The sequence below is a fragment of the Panulirus ornatus genome, chromosome 20, assembly GCF_036320965.1.
Source record: "Panulirus ornatus isolate Po-2019 chromosome 20, ASM3632096v1, whole genome shotgun sequence".
Classification (NCBI taxonomy): domain Eukaryota; kingdom Metazoa; phylum Arthropoda; class Malacostraca; order Decapoda; family Palinuridae; genus Panulirus; species Panulirus ornatus.
Window position 1 is genome coordinate 60557105 of NC_092243.1, and position 27538 is coordinate 60584642.

At 39.2% G+C, this 27538-nt stretch overlaps 1 protein-coding gene across 1 annotated transcript in view; it reads right to left on the minus strand.

The window, feature by feature from the left end:
* Window positions 1-1312: 1312 nt before the first annotated feature.
* l(3)05822 (lethal (3) 05822) overlaps window positions 1313-27538 on the minus strand; it is a 104413-nt gene continuing 78187 nt past the window's right edge. The window contains exons 4-8 of the mRNA XM_071675045.1: window positions 24498-25319; window positions 20692-20769; window positions 15625-15723; window positions 10396-10584; window positions 1313-5349 (exon numbers count right to left, since the gene is read on the minus strand). Coding sequence (XP_071531146.1) covers window positions 5221-5349; window positions 10396-10584; window positions 15625-15723; window positions 20692-20769; window positions 24498-25319 — 1317 coding nt within the window. The 3' untranslated portion in view covers window positions 1313-5220. The remainder of the gene's footprint in view (window positions 5350-10395; window positions 10585-15624; window positions 15724-20691; window positions 20770-24497; window positions 25320-27538) is intronic.

Here is a 27538-nt window from a genome sequence, read left to right on the forward strand (position 1 = left end):
GAGCTGGAAATCCTCCCCTCTTGTTTTTTTTTTAATTTTCCAAAAGAAGGAACAGAGAAGGGGGCCAGGTGAGGATATTCCCTCAGAGGCCCAGTCCTCTGTTCTTAACGCTACCTTACTAATGCGGGAAATGGCGAATAGTTTGAAAGAAAGAAATGTATATGTATGTACATGTTGAAATGTATAGGTATGTATATGTGCATGTGTGGGCGTTTATGTATATACACGTAAGTGGGTGGGTTGAGCCATTCCTTCATCTGTTTCCTTGCACTACCTCACTAACATGGGAGACAGCAACAAAGTATGATAATAATAATAAAAAAAATTTGTTATACAGGTACATCACTGATTTTCTGGCACTCTTGGTTCCAAAGCCTTGCCAGATTAACCATTTTGCCGGACCACATAATAATTCATCAACACACCTCTGGCCCACTAATAATACATATCCATGTGTCTAAAGTATACCATGGACTGATAGAAATTTAAATTATACAAATATTAAATGTAATACTTTCTCCCTTTGCTTCTTTATATTATAAACACTTGATGAACCAATACTGTAGATGTCACACAGCTTACACACTGAAACAACACAGTCCATTTTTTTCAACAGTGCTACTATATCTAGGATTGATATGGACTGGTTTATGATTGACACCACGACTGACACTCTCATATGTCTTAGAAGTCACAGCTAGGGTTAAATTTAAGGAAAATAAGCGTGCCCTACATACAATGCCATCTGTGGCTGCCCAGGAAACTAGTCTTGTGGCTGCAGTAATTTCAAGTTCCCTCATGTAATTTTGTCCGGAATAAAGGCGGTGCCAAAGCATCAGTTGCCAGAAATTTCGTGGTGTACCGTATATATTTTCCCCATACAAAAAAAGCAATATCCCACATTAGCAAGGTAGCACCAAGGGCAGAGGAATGAGCCTTAGAGGGAAAAATCATGTGGCCCCCTTCCCTGTTCCTTCTTTTGGAAAAGTAAAACCGAAGGGGAGGATTTCCAGCCCTCCACTCCCACCCCTTTTAGTCAACTTCTACGACACACAGGGAATACATGGGGAGAATTCTTTCATCCCTTTCCCCAAGTTATGTTTGAAGGAATAGTGGTTCCAACAGTATTACATGGCTATGAGGCATGGGCCATAGACAGAGTTGTTCAGAGGAGGGTGGATGTGTTGGAAATGAAATGTCTGAGGACAATATGGTGTTTGAGGGGGTTTGATCAAGTAAGTTATGAAAGGGTAAGAGAGATGTGTGGTAATAAAAAGAGCGTGGTTGAGAGAACTGAAATGTTTTGGACATATGGAGACAATGAGTGAGAAAAGGTTGACTAGGAGGATAAATGTGTCAGGTGGAGGGAACAAGAAGTGGGAGACCAAACTGGAGTTGGAAGGCTGGAGTGAAAAGATTTTGAGCGACTGGGGCCTGAACATGCAGAGGTTGAAAGGCGTGCACAGAATAGAGTGAATTAGAATGATGTAGTATACTTGGGTTGATGTGCTGTCAATGACTGAACCAGGGTATGTGAAATGTTCAGGGTAAACCATGGAAAGGTTTGTGGGGCCTTGATATGGACAGGGAGCTGAGGTTTTGGTGCATTACACATGACAGCTAGTGAATGAGTGTAAGCAGATGAGGCCTTTTTACTGTTTCCTGGCACTACCTCGCTGACACAAGGGGTGGCAGTGCTGTTTCCTGTGGTGCAGGGTGGCGCTGAGAATAGATGCGGGCAAGCAAGTATGAATATGTAATATGTAATATTAATAATGGCAAAAGTGAATGGGGGAACTCTTTGAGTTTGGTAATTCTTGAGAGAATTTGGGTAAGTTTAAATACAGCTCAGAGTCTAAGCAAATGGACCTCGTTTTTTTATAATTACTGTTGCTTTACAATAAAATTTTTGACAAAGCATCTCACTGTGTTTATTGCTTTATCTGAAAATGACGTACAAACTTTTTCCAAGGATGTGGACAAAGGTGATCTGTTACACCTGCAAACCTACAATAAACCTTTCTAATCAAATGCAATCTTTACTTCATCCAGAGAAAAAGATGTTTTCAACAATATGCATTTATTCTTCCATGAAGCTTACTACAGAAAGCAGCATCACCTTTGACTAGTTAAAAACCAATTCAAGAGATGAAAGGGCTGGTTCCAGAGTGAGACAGAAATGACAGTTATTATGATCATTTAAAAGTCACATTACCTTGGGGAGGTCAGAATCCCAGAGAAAAAAATTCATGGAGTAAACTGAGCTCAGATATAAGTTGCTTGTTGAAAAAGCCTGTTGAAGCTCTGGCACTTAATCCCAACCAAAGTTGGCACCCATTTAATTACAAACTAAAGGTAAGACTAGCAGTTGGGAGGGCTGCATACATTTCACCCATACCATAGATTAACCCACACTAGAGGAGCAAAGTCATTAGTGTCTACACTCAATCAGCTTGTTTTAGAGGATTATTGAACGACCCAGTCACTGGAAGAGAACTGTATTAAAAATCATACTAATAGTGAAAGATACTTCCCACGTTTTCCCTGCGTGTCGTAGAAGGCGACTAAAAGGGGAGGGAGCGGGGGGCTGGAAATCCTCCCCTCTCGTTTTTTTTTTAATTTTCCAAAAGAAGGAACAGAGGGGGCCAGGTGAGGATATTCCAAAAAAGGCCCAGTCCTCTGTTCTTAGCGCTACCTCGCTGACGCGGGAAATGGCGAATAGTTTAAAAGAAGAAAAAAAGTGAAAGGGAAAGATCATGGTACCATACAGGATAATGATGGGAATGGAAGAGGTCCAATATTGCAGAGGGTAGATGTGTTTGTTATCTGGGCATTTCAGCTAATCAGATCTCAGTCCAATGGAAGAGCATTTAGAAAAGGGTAAAACAAATGAGCCATCCTTTCTTCAATTCCCTAATTTTCACATCTATGCAGATGCTTTGTGTTCCAAGCATACACAATGGCTTAGTAAAGAACAATTTACCATCTAATGAAAAATCAAGTGTCCACTCTATTCCATGAAAAGTCAAATGGGTAAATCTTTGAAGGAGAGGATTCAATACTATATTATTCTGCAAGGACACCCTCAAAATCAAACGCAAAATTTAAAGAAAATAAATCACATCCAATGAATGGTGTCAAAAATTTTTCAATCTTATGTGTCACTTATAAACAGGCTTACTGTTGAATCCTCCCTTATCAAAGTCAACAGCACCATAAACATAAATGAAGGGATGTATATTTTAGATAATATCTTAATGAAATCTCTGTTTAAATGTGGCTAAGTTAAGAAAGCAGTAACTGACTTATCATTGTTTGCCAGGTAGATGGGTGGACCACTTTACCATTTTGGTCAAACTTTTATGTTTCTCATGTCAACTTGTGTACTCAGCTGTGGTAAACTCTGATCTCATATATACTGTCTTGTTCATGTGGACTCTGTATCCTCATAAATGGGTTTGAAATACAGTCAAATCTGATCTCATATATACTGTCTTGTTCATGTGGACTCTGTATCCTCATAAATGGGTTTGAAATACAGTCAAAAGCTTGGGGCTTCTGTGTTCATTTTTCCAGAGTTTACTCTTATAATCATACATATCAGCTGGTGAAAAAAGTGAAAAGGAATAACAAATATGTAAGGAAAAAGTTACTCAGAGAGTGATTTTGGCAAGAGTAAGGGAGACAGGCACTAGCATGAGACTCCACCACCTTCATGCTTGGTCTTTGTCTTGTCAAATGGAACAGAATATGTAACAAATGTACCTACTTTTCATGGATGTAACCCTGAGGTGATGGATTTTGTAAACATCTGATATTACAATGCTCAAATATTTCCAAGCATATTTCGGCTTTAAAGGTCATATGCATGTATACTTTAGTATGTATCTTGTAATATGGTCCTCTATATACATATGCATTATTCACCACAACTACTGTGCCTAAGTAACAAATATGAGATGTGATACAAAAAAGAGGACCTTCATGTTCTTCCCTCTTATCTCTAGGTGAGGAAATGTTAACCTAGATGTGCTGGCAACACCACTTCCTCCCATCCATTCTTAGTGTGCATAGTGTGACATTTCAAAATAAGTTCAAGTTATTCATCACCCATTTTGTGCCTGTGTATGAAACAGGTGGACAATATGAAAACAAGTTAAAGTAAAATAAGGAAATAAGACTCATATCCTCCCTCCTATCTTGAACTATCAGATCTGTAAGCCACATTCCCTACTCCCATTCAATCAGCCTTCCAACAAGTCAACACAAAGGTAGTTTATATTACTTTATGTGAACTTTATTTTACTTTTGCAGGCTAATCTATCAATTCGTTAAAGAAAACAGATTTAAAAGGAGTTTGCACACCTCTCTTATCTTAAACACCTTTTATTGAAATATAAATAATTTATGTACTACAATGGGGTACAAGATCTATGAACAGATCAAGGTCTAAGCTTACCTCCCATTACATGCATGAAACCATGCTTCATGTGTCCAATCAGTATGCCTGGAAAAATGGCATGACATGCTGCATGCTGGCCAATGAAGAACTGAGGAGGATTAATGCCATCTAGAAGCTGGTTTTCATCAAATGGCAAGATTTTCTTTCCACTGTATTAGAGTTGTTAAAAGTGGCATTAGATTGTTAGTTGTGGGAATTATGAGTGTGTTCCACATGTTTTTTTCAAACTATACCTGGAGTGGGGTTTTGAAACAGGCATCTTTATCTTATGGTTGGGCTTAAAAATCAGGCATAACTCCTAGTTTTACAATTCATAATTCACTGGTTATTGATAATAATAATACATTTCTTATTTACAAAGAGTGACCAGCAAATGCCATCTTGTATGACCGACAAGCATTCTGAAGGTAGGAAAACCACAAGACAGAAGAACGCAAACGTTTCTCCTCAGTTTGTACAACACAGGCACATCCTTTATCTTATTAGAATTTGCCAAATCTCTGAACAGCATCTACAAGGAAACCTCATGAATAACAGTATTGCAAAATGAGTTATGCTGAAAGAGGTAGACAGTACTATTCCTTGCCAAATGCATAGTTCAGAAACATAATGTCCCTGAATAACTGACTGACCTGCATGTCATAATTGTGTTAGACACAGGTGAAGTATGAACCATAAAATCTGTAAGTTCACATAATATTCTCCAAATTCTATTTACATCACTAGTTCCTATATATTGTTCTCTACTTACACCGAGGTCATATTTGAGGAAGATTGGGTGGTACTCTATCCACAAAATTTGCAGGGAACTGTCCACATTTCCCATTACATTCCCCATAAAGCCATTGATCATTCAGACGACCTGTGATATGAACCATACTGTTTTCCTGAAAAGACAGTGTAGTGAGTTTCAATTAAATGAAATAGTTTTATGTAAAGCATAAAGATATCTCAGGTTCAGTTCATGCAAATTCAATATATCTAAACTGGATGAGTTACACAACAAAAAGCTGAGATGTCTGTAGTGTATCATTCAAACATTTTTTTTTTTTTTTCTTTTTTTGCTTTGTCGCTGTCTCCCGCGTTTGCGAGGTAGCGCAAGGAAACAGACGAAAGAAATGGCCCAACCCACCCCCATACACATGTATATACATACGTCCACACACGCAAATATACATACCTACACAGCTTTCCATGGTTTACCCCAGACGCTTCACATGCCTTGATTCAATCCACTGACAGCACGTCAACCCCGGTATACCACATCGCTCCAATTCACTCTATTCCTTGCCCTCCTTTCACCCTCCTGCATGTTCAGGCCCCGATCACACAAAATCTTTTTCACTCCATCTTTCCACCTCCAATTTGGTCTCCCTCTTCTCCTTGCTCCCTCCACCTCCGACACATATATCCTCTTGGTCAATCTTTCCTCACTCATCCTCTCCATGTGCCCAAACCACTTCAAAACACCCTCTTCTGCTCTCTCAACCACGCTCTTTTTATTTCCACACATCTCTCTTACCCTTACGTTACTCACTCGATCAAACCACCTCACACCACACATTGTCCTCAAACATCTCATTTCCAGCACATCCATCCTCCTGCGCACAACTCTATCCATAGCCCAAGCCTCGCAACCATACAACATTGTTGGAACCACTATTCCTTCAAACATACCCATTTTTGCTTTCCGAGATAATGTTCTCGACTTCCACACATTCTTCAAGGCCCCCAGAATTTTCGCCCCCTCCCCCACCCTATGATCCACTTCTGCTTCCATGGTTCCATCCGCTGCCAGATCCACTCCCAGATATCTAAAACACTTCACTTCCTCCAGTTTTTCTCCATTCAAACTCACCTCCCAATTGACTTGACCCTCAACCCTACTGTACCTAATAACCTTGCTCTTATTCACATTTACTCTTAACTTTCTTCTTCCACACACTTTACCAAACTCAGTCACCAGCTTCTGCAGTTTCTCACATGAATCAGCCACCAGCGCTGTATCATCAGCGAACAACAACTGACTCACTTCCCAAGCTCTCTCATCCCCAACAGACTTCATACTTGCCCCTCTTTCCAAAACTCTTGCATTTACCTCCCTAACAACCCCATCCATAAACAAATTAAACAACCATGGAGACATCACACACCCCTGCCGCAAACCTACATTCACTGAGAACCAATCACTTTCCTCTCTTCCTACACGTACACATGCCTTACATCCTCGATAAAAACTTTTCACTGCTTCTAACAACTTTCCTCCCACACCATATATTCTTAATACCTTCCACAGAGCATCTCTATCAACTCTATCATATGCCTTCTCCAGATCCATAAATGCTACATACAAATCCATTTGCTTTTCTAAGTATTTCTCACATACATTCTTCAAAGCAAACACCTGATCCACACATCCTCTACCACTTCTGAAACCACACTGCTCTTCCCCAATCTGATGCTCTGTACATGCCTTCACCCTCTCAATCAATACCCTCCCATATAATTTACCAGGAATACTCAACAAACTTATACCTCTGTAATTTGAGCACTCACTCTTATCCCCTTTGCCTTTGTACAATGGCACTATGCACGCATTCCGCCAATCCTCAGGCACCTCACCATGAATCATACATACATTAAATAACCTTACCAACCAGTCAACAATACAGTCACCCCCTTTTTTAATAAATTTTTAATATATATATATATATATATATATATATATATATATATATTTTTTTTTATTTTGCTTTGTCGCTGTCTCCTACGTTTGCGAGGTAGCACAAGAAACAGACGAAAGAAATGGCCCAACCCACCCCCATACACATGTATATACACACACGTCCACACACGCAAATATACATACCTATACATCTCAATGTACACATATATATACACACACAGACACATACATATATACCCATGCACACAGTTCACACTGTCTGCCTTTATTCATTCCCATCGCCACCTCGCCACAAATGGAATACCATCCCCCTCCCCCCTCATGTGTGTGGGGTAGCGCTAGGAAAAGACAACAAAGGCCTCATTCGTTCACACTCATTCTCTAGCTGTCATGAAATAATGCCCGAAACCACAGCTCCCTTTCCACATCCAGGCCCCACACAACTTTCCATGGTTTACCCCAGACGCTTCACATGCCCTGATTCAATCCACTGACAGCACGTCAACCCCGGTATACCACATCGATCCAATTCACTCTATTCCTTGCCCGCCTTTCACCCTCCTGCATGTTCAGGCCCCGATCACTCAAAATCTTTTTCACTCCATCTTTCCACCTCCAATTTGGTCTCCCACTTCTCCTCATTCCCTCCACCTCCGACACATATATCCTCTTGGTCAATCTTTCCTCACTCATTCTCTCCATGTGCCCAAACCACTTCAAAACACCCTCTTCTGCTCTCTCAACCACGCTCTTTTTATTTCCACACATCTCTCTTACCCTTACATTACTTACTCGATCAAACCACCTCACACCACACATTGTCCTCAAACATCTCATTTCCAGCACATCCACCCTCCTACGCACAACTTTATCCATAGCCCACGCCTCGCAACCATACAACATTGTTGGAACCACTATTCCTTCAAACATACCCATTTTTGCTTTCCAAGATAATGTTCTCGACTTCCACACATTCTTCAAGGCTCCCAGGATTTTCGCCCCCTCCCCCACCCTATGATTCACTTCCGCTTCCATGGTTCCATCCGCTGCCAGATCCACTCCCAGATATCTAAAACACTTCACTTCCTCCAGTTTTTCTCCATTCAAACTTACCTCCCAATTGACTTGACCCTCAACCCTACTGTACCTAATAACCTTGCTCTTATTCACATTTACTCTTAACTTTCTTCTTTCACACACTTTACCAAACTCAGTCACTAGCTTCTGCAGTTTCTCACATGAATCAGCCACCAGCGCTGTGTCATCAGCGAACAACAACTGACTCACTTCCCAAGCTCTCTCATCCACAACAGACTTCATACTTGCCCCTCTTTCCAAAACTCTTGCATTCAACTCCCTAACAACCCCATCCATAAACAAATTAAACATCACACACCCCTGCCGCAAACCTACATTCACTGAGAACCAATCACTTTCCTCTCTTCCTACATGTACACATGCCCTACATCCTCGATAAAAACTTTTCACTGCTAACAACTTGCCTCCCACACCATATATTCTTAATACCTTCCACAGAGCATCTCTATCAACTCTATCATACGCCTTCTCCAGATCCATAAATGCTACATACAAATCCATTTGCTTTTCTAAGTATTTCTTACATATATTCTTCAAAGCAAACACCTGATCCACCCATGGATCGAGTGATAAGGGAGATGAAAGCAAAACTAGGGAAAGGGGGTGCACAGATGATCTATGGTGGCTAGTGACAAGCCTGTATGTGGATGATGCTGTGAAGGAGAGTTGCAGAAGATTGTAAGTGTGTTTTATGATGTGAATAAGCATTGGTAATTGAGCGTAACTGCTAGTAAAAGTAAAGCAATAGTGTTTGGAAGGAAACAGAGTGAAAAGTATAGATTTTGCAAAGCCCCATAGAATCAAGAGAATGTGTGCTAAACCTTATTACAGACATAAGGGGAGCAAGACTGACAGAATCTGTGTTTAGGAGCTATCTTAGGTAAGTTTTATGATATGGAAATAGAGATAAGGGGTATAGCAGTACAGGGTAGAAGAGTCATTGGGTCCCTTAACAGAAAAATGAAGGGTAAAGGTGTAAGTATGGATGTGAAGAAAGGATTAAGGGACAGCACAGTCCTTCTGACCATTACCTATGCATCCAAAACATGAACATGGGATGAGCCATAGAGGTCAAGAATCCTGGCTGCAGAAGTGAGTTATTTAGGAGCATATGGTAAGACTAACTGGAATGAAGAAAGTAATGAGAGGGTGTGTGAGGTTTGGTATGGCAAGGGATGCAAAGGGAAATAATTTTGTAGAGGTAGAATGGGGTCAAACGTAATTCTTTGAGGTGGTTTGGGCATGTGGAAAGAGTGCCAGATGGGGAGTTTACAAGAGGAGTGTATGACAGTACAGTTACAGGGGTTGGTGAGAGAGAAAGACCACCTGTGACATAAGGAAACAGAGTGGAAGAGTATGGGAGGGAGAAACATTTGTAAAGAATGCATGGTATGGTGTATGTGAGGGAGGCATGCAGGGGTAGGCATAAGTGGAGATTCTTGATGGGGTATCATATATATATTGATTGAGATAAATAGATATATAGGTATACAGACAGCCAGAAAATAAATAAGTGAAGATGCAAAATTTTGATGTCCACATTTTTCTTTTTTGTTTTTACCTTCGGCTGTTTGTCTGTTAATCCATTCATTCCTCTGATGCCTTTAGTATCCCTTCTGTCTACACAACAGAATGCTGCCTCCCATATAAAACATACTCTTCAACCTTATCCATCCTCCATCTCAATTCCCGTATGCATACTGTTGACTCTTTTCCCTCCTTACAGATTTTCTTATTATTCTGTTCCCTAACTTCAATCCATAATGACTTTAGTCCTTGTTGATCTATCCTCCAATAGCCAATTCAACACCTCTCTCAAGCACTGCATCACCTTATTCTGCTATTTATATCTCCACAGTATTTGGTGGATAATCTGCCTTACCTGGGTATCTGGTTTTCATGCTATCCATATTACCTTCTTAAAACCCTTGGAAGAAATAAAATGTGAATGCAACCAATTTTATTTTGAGTTTCATTGGTTCTAAATGCTTTAATTTGTTGTGACAATCTATATTTTCAACATGTTGACTCATATCCAATCAACAGTGCGAAGGGATTTGAATTGTAGTATTGGGTATACTTTGTTTAAATCCTGAGATAGAGCACATTTACTGAGCTAATTAAGTACAATGATAATGGTCATACATACATATATTGTGAGGTCCTCTGGTGCCTCAGCCTGGAAAGTGTAGATGACCTTGACAACATGTGAGGAACCACTGCTTGAATCAGAAACTTTAGATTGGAGAGATGTGTTTGCTGCACCTAACCCAGAGGTCAGGTCTGTGTGACTAGTTGACACTGCTGGGAGCTTTTCCCCAGCAAGAGGTACTATGATCTGGAAAAAACAGAGTGAGTATACAGCAAGGATAAGAGGTTACTTTTTTATCACACTTAGTCACTGTCTCCCGTGTTAGCGAGGTAGCGCAAGGAAACAGATGAAAGGATGACCCAACCCACCCACATACACATGCATATACGTAAACACACGCACATATACATACTTATACATTTCAACGTATACATACATATACATACACAGACATATACATATATACACAAGTACATATACATACTTGCTGCCTTCATCCAGTCCCGTTGCCACCCCACCACACATGAAACAGCACCCCTCTCCCCCCACGCGTACGCGAGGTAGCGTTAGGAAAAGACAACAAAGGGCACATTCATTCACACTCAGTCTCAAGCTGTCATGTGTAATGCATCGAAACCATAGCACCCTTTCCACATCCAGCCCTTTCCACATCCAGCCCTTTCCACATCCAGGCCCCACAAAACTTTCCATGGTTTACCCCAGACGCTTTGCATGCCCAGGTTCAATCCACTGACAGCATGTCGACCCCAGTATACCACATCGTTCCAATTCACTCTATTCCTTGCGTGCCTTTCACCCTCCTGTATGTTCAGGCCCCGACTGCTCAAAATCTTTTTCACCCTATCCTTCTACCTCCAATTTGGTCTCCCACTTCTCCTTGTTCCCTCCACCTCTGACACATACATCCTCTTTGCCAATCTTTCCTCACTCATTTTCTCCATGTGCCCAAACCATTTCAATACACCCTCTTCTGCTCTCTCAACCACACTATTTATAATTCCAAACATCTCTCTTACCCTTTTGTTACTTAATCAAACCACTTCAAACCAAATATTGTCCTCAAACGTTTCATTTCCAACACATCCACCCTTCTCCACACAACTCTATAGCCCATGCCTCGCAACCATATATCATTATCGGAACCACCATTCCTTCAAACATACCCATTTTTGCTCTGAGTGAACACTCGCTTTCCACGCATTCTTCAACACTCCCAGAACCTTTGGCCCCTCCCACACCCTGTGACTCACTTCCACTTCCAAGGTTCCATCCTCTGCCAAATCCACTCCCAGATATCTTAAACACCTCACTTCCTCCAGTATTACTCCATTCAAAATTAACTCCCAATTAACTTGTCCCTCAACCCTACTGAACCTCATAACCTTGCTCTTATTCACATTTACTCTCAGCTTTCTTCTTTCACACACTTTACCAAACTCAGTCGCCAACTTCTGCAGTTTCTCACCCAAATCAGCCACCAGTGCTGTATCATCAGCGAACAACAACTGACTCATTTCCTAAGCCCTCTCATCCACAACAGACTGCATACTTGCCCCTCGCTCCAAAACTCTTGCATTCATCTCCTTAACAACCCTATCCATAAACAAATTAAACAACCATGGAGATAACACGCACCCCTGCCGTAAATTGACATTCACTGAGAACAATCACTTTCCCTCTCTTCCTACTCATACACATGCCTTACATCCCTGATAAAAACTTTTCATTGCTTCAAACAACTTACCTCCCACACCATATACTCGTAATACCTTCCACAAAGCATCTCTATCAACTCTATCATATGCCTTCTCCAGATCCATAAATGCTACATAAAAATCCATTTGTTTTTCTAAGTATTTCTCACATACATTCTTCAAAGCAAACACCTGATCCACACATCCTCTACCACTTCTAAAAACACACTGCTCTTCCCCAATCTGACGCTCTGTACATACCTTTATCCTCTCAATCAATATCCTCCCATATAATTTCCCAGGAATACTCAACAAACATATACCTCTGTAATTTTAACACTCACCTTTATCTCCTTTGCCTTTGTGCAATAGCACTATGCATGCATTCTGCCAATCCTCAGGCACTTCACCATGAACCATACATACAGTGAATATCTTTACCAACCAGTCAACAACAGTCAACAATTTTTTTAATAAATTCCACTCTAACACCATCCAAAAGAGATTACTTTTACTTAGCAAATAATTTTCATAAATATAAATACAAGAAAACCGGTTTTGGTGCATGGAAGGTATTTTCCTTGGTTGATTGGATGGTTCGCGCTAACAAACTAAAAGTCCACTAAACTAAACTTTGTAAAACTTTTCTATGGACAGAGTTAATGAAAAGTCCCTTACAAGCCAATCTTACAAGCCATGAAGCCTAACTCAGCATAACTAATCTATTACCTAATCATATGTATTTTTTTGAGCTGAGATGGCACAGGCAGCTGAGGCCCTCATCAAGTCTAATAAATTTGTTATTCAAATTCACTCTTGCTCCCCACACTACACACTATGTATATTTAATAAAGATAACAATGCATGTGTGCAGACAAATACTCAGTGACAAAATGCTCATTAATACATATGTATACACATTTTCAAAACTAGCTTTTATATGTGTTGTTGCCCAGTTTTCTTTTACTATCATTTCAAATGACAAAAAAGAAAGTATTCTGAATCAGATGGTTCACTTAAAAATGCAGTGTTGGTGATGTCATTTCAGAATTACTGAATTTTCATAAAAGGCCAATTTTCTGATGATATGATGTTTCTAAACCATTTCAAAATACATTATTACTTTTAAATTTGATGCAAGGAAAGAGATGGGAATAATAGTATGAAAGGAATATTAAACATACAAGGGTAGAAGCTTTCAGTACTGCATGGATGATAGTGGCAATCACTGGAAGATATCTAGGATGGATTTGCAAAGTGACAGTATTGTAACCAATGAGGTAAGAGGTGCTGCTACTGTGGAAAGCAAAGAAGCTCAGACTTGGGAAAAGTATTGAGTTTCAGCATCTCGAGAGGTACTCTAGCTTTACTAGAGAAGCCAAGTCTCGCTCCACCTTCTCATGGTGACCTCATCAGTAGGTAGAAAGCAGGGCAGATTAAGAAAACTATAATTAAAATCCTTAATGGCACCTCTGGGAGAGAAGCTGTTTATGACTTTCAAAACCTACATTTCTCTCCTTTGTGGTCTATCTAGCAAGCATAAGGGTGTACTCATAAGAAGGAAGAGGGTTTAAAGAAAAACTTTCATATAAGAAGACAACCTAAAAGCTGAAATAAATGCTTTCAATGTTGATTCGGAAAGACACTAGAATATGTCTCTTTTGAGGGAGGAATTCCACAGTCACGCAGGGTATATCCTCAAAATCAAAGAGAAGGTACCGTCTGACAAGTGGTAGAAGAATGCCAAAGACCCTCCCTGTTAATTTCCTCCAATGAAAGATTCTATGGTAAAGGCCACTTTCATTGCATCATGTGCACTTACATAAAGCTCAGATTAAAACGTCAAAAAATTTCCTTACTCCACACCGTGATATTCTTTACTGAAAAGGGGTTGCATCATTCTGGGTGCACATATAAATGTTTCCCTCTTAGAGATTTAACTAGTCATAATGCTTTCTTGAAGAAGTCTTCCAGGAGTAATGACAAAAGGACTAATGCTAAGATTAAGAGAGCACTTTCATTCTTAGCCAAAAATGTAAGGTTAAGGTTTTTCTTAACCCAAAGGAGAGCATTACAAAGGAGATGATGATTCTTGTGACTGGAAAAAGCAGATAATTCATTAACTCTCCTCCCAGAGACCAAGGATATAAAGAAAAAAGTTTTCATAAAAAGATATTGAGGAGCTAATCAGAAAACATTTATTATACTGTAAATGGTCTAGTACTTTTGAGTTTCCATCTAAGCTCTGGTGAAGCAACTGACCTTCTCAGAAGGACAGATTAAGGAAGTTTATTCCAAAAAAAGCCTGTTAGATTAATACCAATCTCTGAGGGTACTCTTATTAGAAGCAAAAGTGTGACTAGCCTTCTTCTTGTCTAAAAATACAAGAGAAGAACTCCAAACATAAGGTTTCAGTTGCATCTGAGACATCAGATTCTTCTAAGAAGGACTGAGATGTTTTCCAGACTAAGTGGTACTGTCTTAGATTGGAATAACAAATGTTATGTAAAATGGAATCTGTTAGGCATTTTTCAAACTTCTACTTGTTCAGGTGCTTGAGAAAATCTATACATGTAAATTCCAGAACCCAGGATTTTGATGTCAGAATCCTGCAAAAAAGCTGAGATGATCTAGAGAAACCTGAGATATCATAGAAGAATTTGACCTCACTAGCACCAAGACTGTGTCACACTTTTGGGCTACCAGCATTACTCATCCCTGTCAACTAACTAGTTTGAGAAGAATTTTCCCCAGATTTACTGGAGAAAAATATGATTCTAGTAATCTTAATCCAAGGAAAGAGCATCTGTTGCAGCTGTCCCATGTCTGAAAGTGGAGATACATTCATGGTAATATATGCTAGTTCTGGTGCACCACCAGGGGTGCAACTTCAAAGGAAAAATCCAGTTGAAATCACCATGTTTGATCTCAATATGTCACCTGCCCTGACACTTGAATACTCTAAGAGACTTGGACAGAAAAAGCCTCCGGATACTGTAATAGTCTCTTCCACTCACTCTCACAGACAGGCAGAGAAAAAAGGATGATGATCCATAAGATGGAAAAAATTATGGTCTGGTAGAAGAAGGCAAGTCAGTGCATGATCCAAAAGAATTCTGAAAAGTCAGGAGCGAGTAGATTGACAATGTCACCTCTGTTAAGTCTTCAGATAAAGGCAGGCCCCCAAAATGAGCAAGCTGAGGCTACTATGGTCAGGTGGATGATGAAGGGAGAGACAGCCACTAAGAAGACTGAGGACTGGATAATCCTAAGTCTGATCTTCACTGAAAATACCCTACATAATTTCAAATGCATGAGGGACAGATTGCAGAGGAGAATATATATTAATTTTTTTTTTCACAAAATACAGAACACTGCAGACCTTAAGTAATGTATTGCCATTTGTGTTTGTTGCCTTAGTGGGAACATGCTGAAACTTACCGAGGACTTTTCTTTCCATCTTACTCATTAAGTTTGTTCATCATGCAAACCTGTCTGGAAAGATTAAAGATGGCTGAAATTGACAATGGCCACCATAAGAAAATAATGCAATATGATGTGTAGCCCTCACCTTTATGAAAGACTGTGGAAAAATGCCCTCCTTAAGTCCACATCGTCCAAAGAGCCAATCATCATTAACCCGATACAAAAGCTGAATGGCTTCACCCACCTGTAATATGTGAATTAAATAATCAATGAAATATTACAGACGAGCATTCAAGTGAAAAAAAAATCCAGGATTTAATTTCTTTAAAAACTGTCATAAAAATAATCTTTTACACCACTGGTCCAACTTCAAATCATAATCTTGCATTAGTCACTACCAAGATCTTCAGCTATGATAAGCACACATTCACATCATTCAGCCTCTTGCTTTTCCCGGACTCGTTTCCCTTAATTCTGGTACCATCTTTGTTACTCTCTTCTGAACTTTCTCTATTACCTCTTTGTGCTTCTTTAGGTACCTTGACCAAAGTTGAGAATCACATTCTAGTGACCTTATGTAGAAGGTGGAAAGCTTGCTTTTCACTTCCTTCATAACCTTTACATCATCTTCAAACATATTCATAGAGTCCACATCTTCAAGCAAGTTATTTACATATACCAAGAACAGAACCTTGTGGCACTCCATTGGTCAACTTCACCAATTTGGAGAAGGCTCCTCTGATATGTGTCATCTGTTCCCTCCCATTAAGATAACCAATCAAATGGAGTTTTCCCTTCTTCCTGCTTGGTGATGAAGCTTCTTAATCAGCCTCTCATGCAGTACAAAGTAAAATGTTTTCTGGCAGTCCAGATACAAACAATCCACTCTGCCTTCCCTTTAGTCTAAGAAAGAACTCACACTCTCAGAAATTCAAGATTTTAAACCAGACCTTTCCCTTAAACTATGCTGACTCTCACTTAGGTAATTTCTCCTTTGTAGAAAGTCATCCATTTGCTTTTTAATTATCTATTCCAGAACCCTACTGACTAAACATGATTCTTAGAATGGATTGCAGGTCGATGCCTGTTCCTGTACTGCTCTCTATAATTATAGACAGGTATGATGTTCACCCTTTTCTGTTCCCTTAGCACTTTGTCTCCCTCCAGTAACATCTTGAACAGTATTTCAAGCAATATTTCTAGCATACCTGAACACATCTTCAGGGCATATGGTGAAATTTCACAAGGGCAAAGGGTCAAGACCTTTTAGTATTCTGAGAATATCTTTTCTATTTTCTTCATACTTGTTTGCTGTTTCCCACACTAGTGAAGGAAAGCCAGAAACAGATGAAGGAAAAAGACTAATTTGCTAACATCCATTCTCTAGCTGTCAAATGCAATGCACCAAAACCACAGCCCTCTGTCCAAAACAAGGCCCCACACACCTTTGCATGGTTTCCAGAACAGTACATCATCCCTTGTAGACTGCATCATTCTAATTCACTCTATCCCATACATGCTTTTCCTACATTTAGATGTTCAGGCCCAAAGCACTTAAAATCTTATTCACTTCGTCCTACCATTTCCAATTTCATATTCCCCTTTTCCCTGTATTCCCTACTTCTGAAACATATACCCTCTTTGTCAACTTCTCACCATTTTCTTCGTATGTTCAAACTAGTTCAACAATCCCTCTTCAGTTCTCTCAACCTTAATCTCCATATTACCAGACCTCTCTCTTACCCATCATTACTTGCTTGATCAACCCATCTAATATTTTGTTCTCAAACATTTCATTTCCAACATATCTAGCCACTTCTGTACATTCCCATCTATAACCCATCCCTTGCATCCATACAACATCGTTTGGACTACTCTCCCTTTAAAATACCAATTTTTGCCCTCCCTAATGGCAAGCTCTCTATCTACATATTCCTCTATGCTCCCAGAACCCTTAGTCACTCACCCACCCTAAGATTTATCTCCACTTCCATGGTACCAATCACAGCCATATCCACTCCAATGTATCTAAAACACACCACTTCCTCCAAGTTTTCTCCATTCAACCTCACTTCTCAACTAACCTCTCTCTTTCCACTGCTAAAATTAATAACCTAGAATGTATTCACATTAACTCATAACTTTCTTCTCTTGTACTCTCCCATATTCAAACACCAACTTCTGCAGTTTCTCACTCAAAACTGCCACCAACCCCATGTCATCGGAAACCAACAAATGATTCATCTCTAAGGTCCCCCCTCATCTCCAACATTTACCTCCCTCACCACCCCTTCCATAAACAAATTAAACAACCATTGTAACGATACACACCCCTCCTGCAAACCCACCTTCATCTGGAACCATTCACCTTCCACCTCTACCTGCTCGTGCATACACCTTACTCTCGTTATAAACCCCTCACAGCTTCCAATACCTTTCCTCCCATACCATATATTTGCAACAACTTTGACATAACATCTGTCAAACCTATCATACGTATTCTTCAGATCCATAAATGCCACATACAAAGCCTTCTGTTTCTGTAAGAATTTGTCACACACATTCCTCAGCACAAAGATCTGATCCACAGAACTTTGTTTCTCTAAGTTTCTCTACTACTTCTGAAACCACGCTGTTCCTCCACATTCTGATGATCTGTGCATGTCACCACCCACTCAATAACCACTCTACCATGCAGCTTACCAAGTACACTTAACAAACTTTTGCCTCTAAAATTTGAAAACTTACCTTTGTCCCCCTTGCCTTTATAAAATGGTACCATACATGCATTTCACCAATCCTAAGGCATCTTACCACAATTGAATCATACACTGAAAAACTAAACTATCCAACCAACGACACAATCATTTTTCTTTTTCTGTTTTGTAATTCTCTATATTTCAATTAGGGCCTGGCCTTGATGTGGACTTTTGTCCGTGACTGGAGCCTTAAAAAAAAAAAAGAAAAAAGAAATCTTACACAAGGCTTTCACCATCTCTTCTCTCTTCATCAAACCACTTGCATGATTCTCTCACAGCATATACCTCCCCAACCCAAATACCCTACATCTGCCATCTTATAATCAGACACATTCACCAATCCTTCAAAGAACTTACTCTTCAGCTCATCACTTCCTATTACCACTTCTCTATTTAATCCTTCACCATTGTTCCCAATGTTTTTGTTATCATCCTTCCAAAACATCATATTATCCCTGAAATTTGCTGATACTCATCCAAACACCTTTTTCCTCTTGTTGCTTTCTCTTGCATGTCTTCTAATCCTTTGCATGCCTTCTTTTGTAAGTAATGACTATACACCTCTCTTTTCTCTTTCACTACTAACTTTACTTTGTCATCCCACCACTCACTACCCTTTTTCACTTGCCAATCCCCCACTTTCCACATGCCACACACTTAGCACTATTATCCTAAATATCTCCCATTCCTCTCCCACTCCCCTAGCTTCATTTACTCTCAGTTTTTGCCATTCCATCACACAAGTCTGTTTTCCAAGCTCATTTATTTTCACCATCAACTTCTCACTCATATCATTTCCTCTTCTCCTAAAGCCTCAACAAATTTGCACCGTTGACTTCTGCCAGGTAATGATCAGACATCCTACTACTTTCCCCTCTCAGTACATTCACATCCAAGATTCTGTCTTTTGCATGCCTAACAATCAGTAGGTAAGCCAATAATGTCTGTGTACCATCTTTCCTTCTCATCTATGTACGCTTACGTATGTCCCTCTTTTTAGTATTTCCAATCATCAGTCCTTTCCATCACACAACTATACAAGCTGTTCACCATACCTATTCATCTTACTGAATAACCCATGCTCCCTAATTATACCCTCAGCTGCAACATTAATCAATTTCATGTTCATATCACCTGTAACTAATACCTTATCTTGCTTCAAAATTGATGACACTGACTCGGCTGCTCCCATAACACACACCCTTTTCATATCCTTTCCATGGCCAGTTGCATATGGACTAAAAATCACCCATCTCTCACAATCTACTTCCATTTTTTCCCACATCAACTTGGAACTCCCTTCCTTACACTTTTAAACATTCCCACAACTCCTGCTTCTGAAGTAATGTTACCCCTTCCTTGGCTCTAACTCCAACCCAACTTTACCCCTAAGACATTCCCAACTAATACTTCCCCTTACCATTGAGCTTTGTTTAACTCAGAGCCAGAACATCCCTGTTCCCTTCCTTAAAAACAGTGCTGTTATTTGTCTGTTCTTGGCATTACCTTGCCAAAGCAGGAAAAGGCATACAACTATGAAAAAAATAACAATCATATCAAATAAATCTATTCATCCTTCCCACTATCAACTGCTGTAAGAGGGTAAACCAATGTTCACATATGTATGACTGCCATTACTTTCTACATCAAAATTATTCCAAAGCTTTCATGTCTGAATGGACTGCAGCTATAAGCCTCTTGTTCCTGACTTCTTCATCACATCAGGAAATAACATGGTTTATCACATCTGCCCAACTTTTAAATAGTACAGTGGAATAAAGTAACTCATTCATTATAATCCTTCAAAAACAGGTTTTTCACTTCCTCCAAAATTCATTAATACTTTCCCTTGTCTTTTCTTTTTTCCATTTCATAATTCTCTCTACATTCCAATTAATGCCTGGCCATGATGTGGACTTCTGTCTGTGACTAGAGCTTTCAACATTAAAAAACTCCTTTGTTTATTAGTAGAAAAGTGAGTTACTTCAAAAATATACTTACCATGAATTATGGATATATAACCTTGCTTTACATACTTATCTTTCTTACACCAAATCACAAATCTTAATAATTTTCAGTTTTTCCCTCTGCATGAAATCATTAACTGTTTTGCCTACTGTCTCATAAAATATGAACTATCTACTTACAGTAACATCCATCTCTACTCTTTTTTACTACTTTTCAACAACACTCTTCCACCTGTTCTTTTGCAAGTGGCTTCTATCACACCACAAAAAAACACTGCAAAATCCCTGAGAAAGTTTCAAGTAATCTATGAACAAGTAAGAATTAATGGAATACAAAATCAACATGAAGTTATTGGTTTGTAACAGTTTGAATATCTTTTGAAAATTTGGTGCAAAATTTTGGTCATGAACTCCAGACACTTATCAAGAAAGGAGACATTAACAATAGAAAATCCTCATCTTAGTTTAGTTTACTAAAGGTCATACCTTGAAATCCAAATCATCAGAGTGGAAAGCAGCAAAATCGAACTCAGCAATACCATATGGTCTATCCTGGTCCTCCTCCTGTAAATTAATCAGTGTATTTTGAGAGATTAATGCTAAATCAATTGTGACATAAATTCACAGTAAAATATGTTTTTCTACTTTTCTTTATGACATACAGTATACCTTTTCCAGTATTCAAAGCAGAATTCTTTTTATCAAACATAACTATACTTTTAAACATCAAAGGTACAACATCAGCAGCACTTTAAACATTTGCAAATGGTCTGGTAGGTTACCTAAGCTATTAATAATCAAGAGAAGTAATTGCCACTTGCCTACAATAAAAAAAATAAATTTCGTGTGAAAAGATTAATTTCTGTTCTCTAAAAGGATACCTGAAAGACATGTGCTTACTTCTAGATGATCCAATCCAGTCAAAGTAGCTGGACCTGTCACACAAAATCCTACGTCCCTGAGGTTTTGGGAGTCTTGAATAACTATTAAATACCAACCACTTACAACCTTAAAACAGAAATGAAACAGTAATACAGCTGTTATCCCAGCTGGAGTTAACTCATGGAATGAACAACTAACCATGACAAATGCAATTGTCACAGAGAAGTTAGGTGTGCTAGCACCCTGCATCAGGATGACTGACTGGAAGACCTAAGGGTCTTTCAAGTATTCTCCAAATCCTAGATTGTAGATAACTGCACTCAACACAAAACTTTCTGTATGTAGTTATAATTGCCTGAAAGGTACTTGCTTCATTTATCAGAAAGATGGCTGCATAAGTAAAGACAGAAAGCAAAAACTTTCTATAACTCTGACGAACACTCCTTCTAGGAATTCCTAGCAAGGGATGGCCATGGCATATGGGCATCTTCCCATAATAGACAGTTATCTCAGCAAGTTGGAGCAAGTCATATAGAATCTGATCCCACTACAATTCACTGAATCAATACATCTGCTGAGAATAAAAAGTCCCATGAAAGAAACATGCAACATTCTACTTGTGCATAGGGAAGAGTTTTTCTTTGCAAAGGCAATGGAAGACAAGAAAACTAAACTAAGCTAAATCAATACATAAATACCAAATGTAATGTTCAATTCCTGTTTACAGGGAAAAACTAAGTCAGAGTATGATCCAGAGGATCTTCTTGAACTTCGTTGGCAGATTCTGGTCACTGGGGGTATATTCATAACGCAGAACTAAATACAAAAATAAATTCTTTGGATTATCAGAAGAGAAGCATATAAATAACCTTGCTTGATATGTTTCTTGTCCATCTCCATAAGTCAGGTATATAAGTGGACTTCTTACTCAAAATATTTATCATGGGATAAGACACATATTCATTCATTCCTCTAACTGATATCTAAAACAATAAACTTAATAGTTTCTGTTTGTCTAACTAGCATTGTAAGTATCAATAGTTCAAGAAAAAAAAATCCAAAAAGAAATAAGAAAAAAAAGACAATTACCTGGATCAAAGGAGTGCAACTTGACAACCACTGAAGTGCTAGCTCACTATGCAGCCATCACTGACCATCCCAATACCCAGCAAGGTAGTGCCAGTAATATACCTCCTTGTTTGGTGGCTGCCTACCAACTACTACCTACAGCATCTCCATCAACCCCATCATATGCTTTCTCCAGATCCACTGATGCCACTCACAAATCCTCTTTTAAAACAAACATCTGATCCACACATCTTCTATCACTTCTGAAGCCACATTGTTCCACTTCAGTCTGATGCTCTGTACATGCTTTCATCCTCTCAATCACCACACTCTCATACAACATACCAGGTACAATCAACAATCTTATACCTCTGTAGTTTGAGGACTCACCTATGACTCCCTTGCCTTTATGCAATGGGTCTATATATGCACTGCACATTCTTGGGCACTTCACCATGATCCATAAATACACTGAAAATCCTAACAAACCAATCAACAACACAGTCAGACCTTTTCTTAAGAAATTTAACTGCAATACCATCCACTTTACCTACCTTGCCACACATCATCTTGCAAAAGCTTCCATCACCTTTTCTCCCATCACCAAACCACTTTCCATGACTCTTTCATTTCATATACCTCCCAAACCCAAACACCCTATATCTACCATCATCAAACACACTAAAAAATCCTTCAAAATACTTACAAATCCTTACAAAATACTAATCACCTTAGGTTGTAGTTGGTAAGCAGCCAACGACCAGGGAGGTATATTACCAGTACTACCCATGTGGGTATCAGGAGGATTAGCGACATCTGCTTACTGAGCCAGCACTTTAGTTGCACTCCTCTGACCCAGATGACTGTCTTTTTTTTCTGCCTCACTAACATGTGGACTTCTGGCATTCAGTAGACAAACATACAATCTCTCCTTGTCATTGTAACACTTGACAACACTTAACTCACACAGCTCATTCTTCATAACTCTAAATTTTTCTGCAGAGCATTATGTGCTAGCCTTGCCTTCTTGCAAAATGGTAGGAGCAGTAGCTAGAATTATTAGGTAAGAACATTTAGGCAGGAACATCAGGTAGAAACATTAGGTAGAAGTAAGAGGTACGAGCATTAGATAGTAGTCATTAGGAACATTAGGTAGGAGCTTCTGCAAAAACTGTACTAGACTTGCCCTATGCCAGTGGCCTGTTACGGGTGAGGCACTAAAGGCTAAGAAGCAGTACTAGAGTTCTTTAGTTATGAAGACTGTTGACATGGCTACTTCTATGAGGGAGTTCCAAGTGGAACAGGTGTCAGAGATATAGATTGTTAGATAGAGAGACTACTTGTTACTACTTCACCATTTGCCCCCTTCACCAATGTTCCCATTTGTTTGCTTGTTTTCCTCAAACTATTAACCTTCCAAAACATCTTATTCTCCTTCAAGTTTATAAACACTTGCCTGCCCTAACTCTCACTTGCCCTCTTTTTCAACCCTTGCATCTTCCTCTTGACCTTATGCCGCTTCCTGTTGTATATCTCCCAATCACTGCACTCCTTCCCTGTAAGTATTATCCATATATCTCTCTCATCTCATTAACAAGCAACTTTACTTTTGTCATCCTACCACTCACTACTCTTTCTCATCTGCCCCCATCCCACACATTTCCATTGCAATTGCCAGCACTGCTTCCGTAAATCCTCCCATTCTTCACTCACTTGACTCGTTAACTCTTATCTTTTGCCAACCTACACTCAATCTCTCCTGGTATTTCTTCACAGAATTGTCTTTTCCAGGTTCACTTACTTTCACTACCCTCTTCTAAACTATATCGTTTCCTCTTTATGTTGACAAAATTCTCAACATAAAATAATCTTTACAGGGCACAGTAGCTTAGAGGGAAAAGTTCCCAACTGCTAATGCTGAAACTGTGGGTTTGATTCCTACTCAAACCTACTTCAGACTGTGCCATTAAAGCACTGATCTGTGTTTGGATATCTGCTCCATTCAAATTATAAATCAAAGGTGTTCAGAAGTAACACAAAACTGCCCCATGAACTGCACGCTTTGAAATTCATGTACTGTAACCATATATAAAGCTTTTAGGGGACCAGTGACTGGGTAGACACGATATGAAATACAAACACTCTCAATGAAAAATCTCAAGAAACATGTAAGAGATTTTCAAATAAGACAGATGACAACAAATGGATAAAACATTATAATTACAAACATAACCCAAATTTGTTCTAAAGTGCAATATGTTTACTGATCACTAACATCTCAAAGATTTAGATTGATATTTTCTCAAAAACTGTGACAGTAAAATCTAAATTAACTTTCTTACCTCAGCTTCTGGACGTGGAGGTAAGGGAGGAGGTTCTTCAGGGATAGTCTGATCTATAATATGAGTGGTGCCAGCATCCCATCCACTAGAGGACTTCACAGTACTTGAACATTTTGATGCAGCACTCCAGTCAATACTTCCTAAACCAGAAAACTGAGTATTCATACTAACACCACTGTCACCAGCACTTTCCACCTGGCTGCTCGATACTGGTGCCTTTGGACGGATAATTGTAGGCCTAAAATTGTTCTTCTGCTCTGGTTTATGACAGCCATTTTGAGTAGATGGCTGGGATACCAAGTTAGACAATACGCAGGTTTGCTCAGTACTCTGTGTCTGCATTACGGGAGGTTTCTGTGTCTGTGGATGATTCATGTCTACTCTGCGAGCCAACATTTCAAAAGGATCTTGATTATCATATGTCTCCAGCACAGTCTGAGTTACAGCAGCTGGAGAAGTGCCAGAGAAGAAAGATGATCCCCCTACTTTTCTGGGGGGTGCAAAAGTACTGGGTTCCTGGATAGAGCCAAAAGGATCATAACTATCATCAAATCCTGAGCTCTGATTCCCAGAGGAGGATTCACTACCAAAGCTGTTGACACTAAGACCATCACTACCAGACCTTGTGGTGGGTGACCCAGGTGGTGATGAGAAGTCTATTAACGAAGCTTCATTTACGGGTGTGTTTGGAGCAGATGCCGAGTTATGTGCAGGTGATGGTCTAGGCCGGGCAGGTGGGGGACCACGAAGCCTACCAAACATACCTCCAGTGACACTCCCACTCCTTGACGTACTATTTGGTTCAAGCTGGTGATGGAACTTCTGCACAAGAAAGAAATACAATCATATTTTCTCAATTTCTCCATATAACTATGGAATTACTAGTGCACAGGAAAGGGATCAAATGTTACTTAACATGATTAAACTGATTTAGCATATATGAATATCATACTGGAAACTCCCTGCATACAGATGGGACACTATGATGCAAGTTCAGTAACAAGTGGTACAGAGCATCCTCTATGGAGGGACTGAGTAATTGTATTCAAGGAGATCCAGTTTATGAGCAAGAACAATGAGACAGCCTTTACATGATTTTGAATATTAACAAAAGAGACAGAAACTGATAAAAATCTACAATATTCAAAAATACTATAAGCAACCTCTAATCATCTAAATTTATATAACAATCATCTAATGCAGATCTGAGACTCTAACACATTTCCAATTCTGATACTGTTATCTTATATGTGCACTATTTACAACTGCAGAAACAATTCAGTGCAATTTCTTTACTGACAGATGTATCTTCTATAGAGCATGTATTTCCAGAAAGTACAGAGCATTATATCAAAGGCACTGCCATATTTCATGTACCTTTGAAACTGATCAAGCAACCTAACAAGAATAAATCAGTCGATGTAAATGTTTCATTAACCAATAATAATATAAAAAGCAAGCATATAACAGCAGCTAATAAAGAAAAAAGTGTATGATATATTGCACAAAGCAACAGTGTTTGTAACCATCGCTAAATAGGGATCTAACCAATGAATAATACATCTGCAAAGATAAGGACAGGCATCTGAAAAAATACTAATAACCTGTACACTATCATATAATTTACATTTAAGCTAAATTTGCACTTCCAAGGTAAAAAAGTATCAAAAAAGTTGGCTAAACCAATCCAAGTTCAAGCAAGAAAGCTAAAACAATTTTCATGAAGATCTACTGACCTTTCTAACTGAAAACTTATGCAATCTGTGAAAAATTGGAAGTGGTTTTTCCTGGGTGGGCTGCTGGAGATAAGTGAGTTGTGTTAATGATAAGGCAAGACTGTTTGGCCTGTGCCCAGTCATCCACACATACAAATATATCTATTAAATCAACCAAGCAGATTCTTTTTTCTTTTAATAAACTAATTTCTACCCTCAGAGATAAAATAAATACTTGAAGAGTACCTAATAAGTTTTGCTTTTCAGATAAAGCAGCTGCATCTCAATATGAAGAGCCCAACTATCCCCATTGAAATATCCATCTCTTAAAGAACTGTCTCCTACAGTTCCAGCCAATCATTACACTTGAAATTAAACTAGACAATTGTTAAATCACCTCTCCTCATCCTCTATCTATTTGTAACTCTGATGCCCATTCCCTCTGGAAACTCCCATCAAGGGATGGCCGCGGCGAAAAAGTCTCCACTTATCCCTGTCCAAACATGCCTCCCTCGCATACAACATTCCATGCATTCTTCCACTATTTCTCTCCCTCCAGTATTCCTCCACCCTATTTGCCCATGTTACAAATGGTCTTCCACTCACACCAACCCCTTTAATTGTACTATCATACACTCTCCATGTAAACTCCCAGTCTTGCATTCTTTCACATGCCCAAACCACTGAATGGTATTATGTTTCCCCTATGCTACCACTCCACATTTCAATCGCTTTGCATTCCCTGCCATACCACAGCTCTCATGCATGCCTTCATTTCTGTCTTCATTCCATGTTATTCTCAAATAGCTCATTTCCACAGCCTTTATTTTTGACCTCTGTGACTCATTCCAAGTCCATGTTTCTGCTGCATAGGTCAGGGCTGGGAGCACTACACTGTCCACTGTTCCTTGGTCCTCTCTTCACTTCCATACTTACACCTCTACCCTTCATTATTCTATTAAGGGACCCAATGACTCTTCTGCCCTCTACTACTCTTTCCTTTATCTCTTCTATATCACCACATTTACCCAAGACAGCTCCTAGATATTTAAATTCTCTCACTTCTTCCGGTTTTTCTCCCCCCCATATCCAAAGCACAATTCAGGAAACTTCCTTCTTTTACTCTATATGGGTTTATAAAATCTTTACTTTCACTCTGTTTCCTTTCAAACACCATTACTTTACCTTTATTTGCATTTACCTTCAATTGGCTACACTTACATCACAAAACACACAACCTCCTGCAATTCCTCTTCACTCTCAGCAAACAGCACAGTTCATCCACAAACAGGCTTTGCACTAGCTACCATACCTCACAGCCAAACT